This window comes from Triticum aestivum, chromosome 4D (genome assembly GCF_018294505.1).
Source record: "Triticum aestivum cultivar Chinese Spring chromosome 4D, IWGSC CS RefSeq v2.1, whole genome shotgun sequence".
In the NCBI taxonomy this organism is placed as follows: domain Eukaryota; kingdom Viridiplantae; phylum Streptophyta; class Magnoliopsida; order Poales; family Poaceae; genus Triticum; species Triticum aestivum.
In genome coordinates, this window is record NC_057805.1 from 46,569,673 (window position 1) to 46,578,901 (window position 9,229).

The 9,229-nt window shown below is 46.6% G+C and overlaps 1 protein-coding gene across 1 annotated transcript in view; it reads left to right on the forward strand.

Annotated features, from left to right (window-relative positions):
- Nucleotides 1-2,758: 2,758 nt before the first annotated feature.
- LOC123096085 (exocyst complex component SEC3A) overlaps nt 2,759-9,229 on the forward strand; it is a 13,425-nt gene continuing 6,954 nt past the window's right edge. The window contains exons 1-8 of the mRNA XM_044517684.1: nt 2,759-3,066; nt 5,987-6,063; nt 6,432-6,512; nt 6,611-6,678; nt 7,661-7,763; nt 7,957-8,123; nt 8,422-8,539; nt 8,704-8,808. Of these exons, the coding sequence (XP_044373619.1) occupies nt 2,895-3,066; nt 5,987-6,063; nt 6,432-6,512; nt 6,611-6,678; nt 7,661-7,763; nt 7,957-8,123; nt 8,422-8,539; nt 8,704-8,808 (891 nt within the window). The 5' untranslated portion in view covers nt 2,759-2,894. The remainder of the gene's footprint in view (nt 3,067-5,986; nt 6,064-6,431; nt 6,513-6,610; nt 6,679-7,660; nt 7,764-7,956; nt 8,124-8,421; nt 8,540-8,703; nt 8,809-9,229) is intronic.

Below are 9,229 nucleotides of genomic sequence, written 5' to 3' on the forward strand. Positions count from 1 at the left end.
GAGCACCGAGCCGCGTCGGCTGTCTTCGTCAACCCCCGACTGCGTCAAAAGCAATGTGAGCTCCTCACCCACATATTTTCGCACCGCGTGCAAACCCGGATAACCCCGAGCGACACTCAGGGACCGCATCCGCCTTTATTTTACAGTTGCACTACTGTTCGCCCCGGCGCCAGCCAGAGTTGGCCCGGAGGCTGGCCGCTTGGCCTGAGATGTTTGTTCCCGCAGATGGCTTAGTAGCGTGCGCGGTACCAAAGGCTCACTCTTAGTCACAGACCGCAGAGCGGCTGTCCGGCTAGCAAGGATGAACGGGCCACCCACGCGAAAAGCGTCCGGGAAGAAAAACGGTTCGGGCGACCCGACCGTTTCCTTTATGAGTATCTGCTCGGTTAAATCCGCTTCTAGAGTCTGAGTACTGTACACTCCCCTCTGCGGCCCATTCTCAACCACAGACCGCGGAGCGGCTGTCCGGCAAGAGAGAGCACAAGCCAAAGAGTCGAGGGAACATGAAAAGATTGAAGGGGGCTCGGACGAAACCGAGTCGGCACCCTCCGCATAAAACTTGCAATGCTAAAAGCAAACATTTGATATATCTGCGCAGACTAACTTTGTCTTTTGCATGATCATTTTCGTGGGGAACCCCCTCCTCACTCGGAGGCTACACCCAGTGGGTGAGCTGGTGCGCCCCCACTGGAAGCAAGCCGCGCCGGCAGCAGCTCGCAGCCGGCTGTCAGCACCAGCATCAGTCGGCGGACCCCACGTCCGCGCCCGACAGCTTCGGTCGGCGGACCCCGCGTCCGCGCCCAACAGTACCAGCCGGCGGACTTCGTGTCCGCGCCCGGCACCTTCGATGCCATCATCTGCACCAACAAACGCGAAAAGCCTCCGCCCAACTTTTCCAAGTTGCCCGGAGGCTTGGAGGCTACTGACGGGGTAATTGACGACGGGTACCCCGAAGACGGCAAGACAGTATTTCAAGACATCGGGGCTAGCAAAGCCCCTCAGTCCGACTGCCCGGCCGCTCCTGCCGGCTCCCCGTCCGACTGCTCCACCCGGTCGGCTGCCCCGCCGGCTGCCGGCTGCCGACTGCCCGAAGTCAACCGCTGCAACGACAAGACACCGACACTGTTGACGAATAGTAGTGGCGACATCATCTACAGTGTATCTGTCCCTGGGCACTGTTTTATAAAGTGCACCAGGGACAAGGAGGCATGCACATCACGTCCACACCATCATGGGCATGGTGCCCCATGCCCACTTGTCCCATGCCACTACATAGCTTACATAGTAAGCTAGCCATGCCTATATAAGGCACACATCCATCCATCCACTCCTCACTCACTCTCACTCACGCATGCATCCATGCTCACTCACGGTGGAGCTCTCTCATGCCCATTTGCTAGCTAGCTCACATACACATATGAGACATATACAAAGCCAGATGCTTATGGCACTGAGCTCAGATACAGCTCTAGGAGCAACTCTGTACCAGATATACCAGATATACTCAGACATGCAGGAGTAGGGGTATTATCTCTTCGGAGAGCCCCGAACCTGGGTAAACTAGCGCGTGCTACTCGCATACCCGCTCCCGGTCCTATCAGCAGCAGTCTTACCCTCACACTAAGCCCTTGTGGCATCTGTCGCCTCGCAACCCCCCCCCCCTGAGAACACCACGACACATGGATGCCTGTCGCTCTCTCTTGGTCCCACGCCCTCTCTCTCCGGAAACACCAGCAAGTAACAATGCATCCTTATCCTCACAAGCACCGACTGCTCATCCTTTCTCCTAGCACGTGCTATCCATCTCAAGCTCCCAGCCATGGCAATACAATTGCTCCTCCAGCCAGAAACCACATCCTTTCGCCTACTGCAGGGGCTCAGGGGGTTGGATGGCGGTGGTGAAAAAACGGCGGCGGCCGCCGCCCACCACCGACGCTACGAGCTCTGTTGTTGCAAAAGATCAGATCGATGAAGTCTCGGATTGTAACATCGTCTATGTTTCCGAAACATGGGGAATGTTACAACGAAAACACGACGGTGCAACGATGCGAGCGAGACGATTTTTCTGCAACATGAACTCTATTGCAAAAGTTTCTGAAACATAACTCCTGTTGCAAAAGATTTCTAAAACATAACTCCTGGTATAAAGTTTTTCGCAACATGATCTGTCGCAAAAAGTTTCTGCAACTTAAACTTTGTTGCAAAGGTGGGGAGCGCCGCTCGGCCACTTGATGATGCAGATCCACGGACGCGTAGCACTGCCCAAAATAAATCTGCAACATTACCTCGGTTGCAAAATAGAAAAAGAAAAACTACAACAAAACCTCTGTTGCAAAAGTTCCGCAACTCGAACTCTGTTGCGAACATCCGAAGCGCGACATCATCCTTGTTGCAAAGCTAGGAGCTGGATCCGAGGGCTATCCCATGTTGAATCCAGTGGTTCGCGATGCGACGGATCTTTACGCGTAGCGCTGCCGAAAAAGGGAAACTCTGAAAAAAGTAGAAAAAAAATATGTTATTATGCTTAATTATGGCCAGTTCGCTGATTATCAGGGACTTCCGACCCGAGAGCCTGGTGCCGGACCGGAGACCGAGCGTCGGGGCTGCCCGGTTCCACCGCAAGTCCCACCAAGTCAATCAACCAAACCCAATTCCGACCCGCCTCGCCCGCTCCTCTCTGTCCAAACCCCAAAGCGAAATGTATGTAAACCGTAATAAAAACCCAAAACAACCACCAGAAAATGATTGTTGACCAATAATCACTCCGAGGCGACACCAGCGCAGCAGCACGGTGCCCATCACCAACCTCTCCCCTCCTCTCCCCCCACCACCGCGTCAAGCCCCCCTCCCTCTCCCAGATCGCCGGGAGCCAGGCGCCGGCGAGAGGCGCGCGAATGGCCAAGTCCAGCGCGGACGACGCGGAGCTGCGCCGGGCCTGCGCGGCCGCCGTGGCGGCCTCCGGCGCGCGCGGCGAGGAGGTGTCCTTCTCCATCCGCGTCGCCAAGGGCCGCGGCATCTTCGAGAAGCTCGGCCGCCTCGCCAAGCCCCGCGTCCTCGCGCTCACCAGTCAGTGCTTCCTCCTCCCTCTCCCTCCCCTCCTCTCCCCCCGCGTAGTGGCTGCCGTGCAGCTTACTATATATCGCTGCTTCGATTTTGCTTGTTCTGCGCTGCTGCGGCGAGGGTTTGACCTGGTTGGGGCAGCCTCCAGGCGGCTAGTTCGGTGCTGGTTTCGTTGACTGGAGAGCCTTTGCTTGCTGCTTCACCCAGGGAGTTGTTTGCAGCCGAATCTTGTTCTTCTCAACTGATGACCCATGAGACCGTTGTTATGGTTCGGCATGCGAGAGTTGGGATCTCGGTAGCTTGGATCCAACTGATGATCGTAGCTGGGTTGGTTTGGTTGACCAGGTCACTACACGTCCGCTGGTTTTTAGCTGAATCGGCAGATCCATTTTCTTCACTTGTTTCACGCGGTTATCTCTGAATGTCCAAAATCAGTGAACTTTCTTGCATGTGGCGCTGCAAACCTAAACTAAATATCACTACATGCTGCAAGGGTGCACAATTTGAAAAATAAATACGGAAGCTAGAGCTGCAGCCGATGTTGAAAGTAGCCTACATTCACTAGCCGGATCCATCCAGGGTGCATAAATACGGTAACTTGTCAGCTAGAGCTCTCACCATGCAGAGCTGAGATCAGTGAAGTGCAAATATGGCACCTGGAGACCTAATGCATGGATCGTTTGCACAACTTAGCAATGGAGCAGGTGACCTATAGCTAGAGTTGACCGAGCGAGGTGCTAGAGCTAATTGGGTATATCCTTGTGATGCGGTTGATCAGAGATGACAATGAGCATTCACAACTCATGAGGGCCATCATTGTAGGGCGCAGCCTATCAGGTGCACAAGCCTCGAGCGAATCAGTACACAAATTCATCCAAGGCCATCTGATCCCATCCCACCGTGCTGCCGCATGGGCACTGCTGCTGCCTGCTCTGCAACAGAAATAAGCAAGTTTTTGCACTCAACTTGCAAAAATCTCGATCATTTGGAATGTGCAGTAAGAAGGAACAGAATGGCCATGAGCAGAAAACTAAGTGAACGGAGAGGTCAAACTGACCTAGCAGAAAGGAAAGAAAGGAAAATTTAGAAGAAAACTTCTAAGTCAATCCATGGAAGCAATCCAATAGAAAAGTTCTATATTGGGATCAAACTCACAACGCGTGGATGAAGTGTATCCGTCCATAAAGCCACGAAACAAAAAGCAAAGCATGAAATTTGTGTGAGACCATGGCATTGGAGTAGTACATGCCATCGTTGGTCTTAGGATGCATGGGATTGGATTGCATCAGTAAATTTGTTGATTTGTCATCAACTAGGCCTTGTGCACCTCATGTGTCGCGCTGTTGGAGAGAGACCGCCATAACTTGTCAAAGGACAAATGGTTTAGGACTTAGGAGGTACTTATTTTCTCCCTGTGGATGTACTTAATCGACCCAGGAGTTCTCCAGTTCAGGTTAACCAGGCAGTGTCTTTCAGCAATCTGTAGTTTTCCCATGGATGAACGCTAACATAGGACGTCCCCAAACAGGCCTTGAAAATTTGTGCATGTAACTCAAGGAGCCGGGATATGTTTTTTCACATAGTTTATGTGTTGATCTTTTAGCAGAGATTGCTGGGCTGCTTGTAGGATTGCCAGTAGAGTTTACATTTATGCTTGCTGGGTTGACAAAATTTTATTTTGGGATTGTCAATTCCAATATGTAAATCCATAGCCTACTCAGGAATTTCTTATCTGTAACTGTTTGAAGGGAGACGATGATCTAGATGACTCTGATCCCAGTGGTAATGTCTTCTCCTTTTTTGTCCGAAGCACACTATGAGTGCTCAAATTTTCTTGGATTGGTCCAGTTTCTGCTTGGTGCACTACGCCCTTTGTTGCTACTCAATTGTTGGTGCAAGGAGAGGTTCGCTGCAACACTGATTAATTGGATGGATTGAGGAACATAATCTAAGTGGAATGAATTTTCTTTTGAGAGTTAATCCTTTCCTCCCTGGTTAACTACAGTCAATTATAGTTAGATATGTTCGTCTTCAAGACGCCATAGAGAAAGCAATAACAAACTCGAGAGTCACAAAAAAGCCTAGGGTTCCTCTGCCTCCCGCCGGCACTGGCGTCGGTCCTCCTCGTCTCCGGTGGCCTTAGGGCATGGCGGCTCGGTGGACCCCGGCCCTTGCCGGCAGGAGGGCTTCATTTTTAGACGTTCCTTCGAGTTTTGTTAGGGTTTGTGTCTTGCTCAGGAATACGAGATGGCGGCGGGGCTCCCTGAAGATGGAATAAGGTTCTCCCCGCCTAGGCCCCGTCCTGGTGGTGTGTCTAGCACTGTTGGTGGGCGTGTGGAGGTGTGTCTCCGGCGGATCTGTCCTTGGTGGATTTGCTCGATCTGGTTGTAGTTCGTCTACGTGTGTGTGTCTTCGGGTTGGATCCTTCCGATCTATGCACGGCGGCGGTTGCTGTTCTGGTGCGCTGGTCCTATGGGGCCCTAGCACAACGACTTCCCGACTGTCTACTACAACAAATTTTGCCCGGCTCCGGCGAGGGAGGGGCGATGACGGCGGCGTGCCTTCGGCTCGCTTCAGTGCCTATAGTTGTCGCTAGGTGGTCTACAGATCTGGATGTATTTTTTATTATTTCTGGTGTTCGCTGTACTGTCATGATTGAAGATGAATTGATCGAAAGTTTTCCCGCAAAAAAACCTAGTCAATTATAGTTGTATTTCAGTCACCATTGCCCACCCAAACGATATGTACACAAAGATACATCATTAGCTTCTTCAATGGTGAAGATTTAATATTTTTATTTACCTGCTGTAGCTTGGATGACAATCTATTATGGCTCAATTGTTCTGTGCTAGGAAACTATTAGACAATAACTGTTCTATTATACAAGATGTTACAGCATGTGCTAAACAGTATTAACTTCATGCAGCTAAACATTCGTCAAAAGGCGAGGCAGATAAAGCTTTTCTCCGAGTATTGAAATATTCATCAGGGGCAGTACTCGAGGTTTGTTTCCTATATACTGTAAAATCTTCCCTGTTAATACTTCTCCAGTTTGTAGCAGGAGTTACAACATTGGCTTGTCTAGTGGCATTAATTATGTTAAAGCTTTCACCTACGTAGATATGCGGTTGTCAACCAGATGAAAAAACTGTTTGGATTTGTGTAGTTTTATTGGCTAATGCTGCATATGCACTTCTATATTTCGATCATTGTCTACCTCATGAATCATCATGTCTGCATAACATCCCCACTATCTGAATTTTATATGCATCGTCAACCGTTCAGATAAAGGATTTTCACTACGTTCTGTGGTACTTTTCCTCTGCTTTTCAGTCTCCTGTTAGAAACTTAACCTGATCCTTTCGTTTCAGCCAGCTAAACTTTACAAGTTGAAACATCTTACAAAGGTTGAGGTTATTTCAAGTGACCCTAGTGGTTGCACATTTGTTCTGGTATAGTTCCCCTTGCGTTCTTCTTCTGTGCAGTAGTTAAAGAAGCTATTTGTTAATTGTTATATCCACTTCTAACCATTTAATAAACTGCACTGCAGGGGTTTGATAACCTTAGGAGTCAGACTGTTGCTCCTCCACAATGGACCATGCGAAACATTGATGACAGGTTGTTCCCTAGAAAGTCTGCTTTGTGGTGTTAGATCAGCTACTTTTGGTTAGCCTGTTTTCCTTCCTTTTTTTACACATTTTTTGAAGTCTATACAATTAGCAAAATGATACTCCCTCCATCCATATATATAGGGCCTAATACATTTTTCGAGGTAGCCTTTGACCAATGATAAAATTATTAGTATATGAGATATACTCCCTCCGTTCCTAAATATTTGTCTTTTTAGAGATTTCAAATGGACTACCACATACGGATGTATATAGACATATATTAGAGTGTAGATTCACTCATTTTGCTCTGTATGTAGTCACTTGTTGAAATCTCTAGAAAGACAAATATTTAGGAACGGAGGGAGTATGATACAAAATTATATCATTAGAAACTCCTTTCACATACGAATTCGATGGTATGCTTTGTGCAACATGCATGCCATATATTATTGTGCTAACCCATGGTCAAAGGTGACCTTAAAAAATGTATATAGGCCCTATATATGTGGATGGAGGGAGTAATAATGTTCTCTTACATGCTGTCTACTCTCCTTTGTTTTTTTTTTTGCAAAAACTTTTTGTATCTTTTCTGCGCTGTATTTGCCCAACATATGTACAAGAAAAGTTAACTGCACACATGTAGTGGCTGCTTTGCTTTCTATTGTCATGTTGAGTTCTTCAAAGGATTTTTTGCATGTTGTTCTCGCTGTGTTGTATTGCTTTGGCTTGGGCCCATGTTTTAAGAAAATGCCTGGAGCACTGCCTTTTAACTAAAAAACGGGAGATTAACCAGAAACTATATTTTGAAGCTACCCAGTCCTTTAGCAGATCTGGAGTAGCAAAATAGTTCTATGTATATGTATTGCAATTTGCAAAAAACTAAATGTAACAGGCTAACACGAATCCGTTTGGATGGTAAAGTTAAGGCAGATCACATTGATGTGGTGACCTAAGAGACTTTAACAATTGTTTGTTTATTTATTTTGCAGGAATCGTCTACTTTTTTGTATCTTGAACATCTGCAAGGAGATACTTAGTTATCTTCCAAAAGTTGTTGGAATTGATATTGTGGAGTTAGCTCTCTGGGCAAAGGTGCATATGGAAACTTTGTCTCCCATTACCAAGACCTGCTTTTACCTTCCCCATACCCACACCCCCTCTATGTCTCTTAACTAAAATACTACAAGTGGACTAATTTTTTCTACAAGCGCCCGATAGGTTTATATACAGATTAAGTGACTCCAATTGCCCATTGGCTTGATATTTTGTAATTATCTCTTTTTAGGAAAATACATTGACACTGGATAACCAAGAGAATAACAACCAAGAAGGGCGAGAAACATCTGTTGCTACTCAGACTGAGAGGAAAGTAACGGCAAAAGTTACTGTTGAAAATGATCTTGTATCTCAAGCAAAGGACGAGGAGGAGGACATGGAGGCACTTCTTGACACGTAAGAAACGCCATATTACTAGCTATTTCTTGCTGTATTACTTCTTTTAGCAATATTTTCTCGTCAGCTTAATTTATGCTCTTTAAAGCTGCATATCTACTACTCCCTCTGTCCCATAATATAAGAACGTTTTGGCACTACACTAGTGTAAAAAACGCTCTTATATTATGGGATGGAGGGAGTAATTAATTTCTGTTCTGTTAGTGGTATTTTTTGTTTTGTTCTGTTGCTTGTTTTCAACCTAGCATTCCTGGCATGCTTGTTGGTAGCAGATATTTGACAAATGTAGATAATGCAGGTATGTTATGGGCATTGGTGAAGCCGATGCTTTCTCCGAGAGATTGAAGCAGGAGCTTGTTGCTTTGGAAGCAGCTAATGTCTATCAGTTGCTGGAAAGTGAGCCTTTAATAGAGGAGGTATAACTTTCATTTTGCCGTATCAAATTTCTATGCGATGCTAATGGATTTTCTATGATATCAAACCGTGTCGCTGCCTGCGTGCCACTTTTTGTTAAAATCACGAGTTGATTCTTTTGTCACACTATTTTATTCCATTGACTGGCAACTGCTTGGATTTGTAGGTTTTGCAGGGTATTGATGCTGCTAGTGCAACCATAGATGATATGGATGAGTGGTTACGAATTTTCAATCTGAAGCTGAGGCATATGAGAGAAGATATTTCGTCGGTATGCTTCATAAAAATATACTCCATCCGATTCATATTACTTGTCGCTCAAACAGATGTATCTAGCACTGAAATACGTCTAGATACATCCGTTTGATCGACAAGTAATATGAATCGGAGAAGCTGTAGATGTCTTTTCGAAGTGGAAAAATATTCCAATCCATTAAATCGACATGTTTCACAACCGCTATATTAGTTTTCTGAGTTCAAAATTGTAGCCCTTATAGTTTGACTCTATGAAATAGTGGAGTATGTTTTTTAGTGGCTACTAGCACTAGCTGGAGTATGTTTTTTAGTTACCTGTTGGAACTAGTACGAGACCAACATTGTTTGGGCATTAAATCATCTCAAAGCACACTTAGCACTCTATCAGAATATAATATGCCCTGAAATTGCCTAATTTTAATCAGTAGCTGGCATGT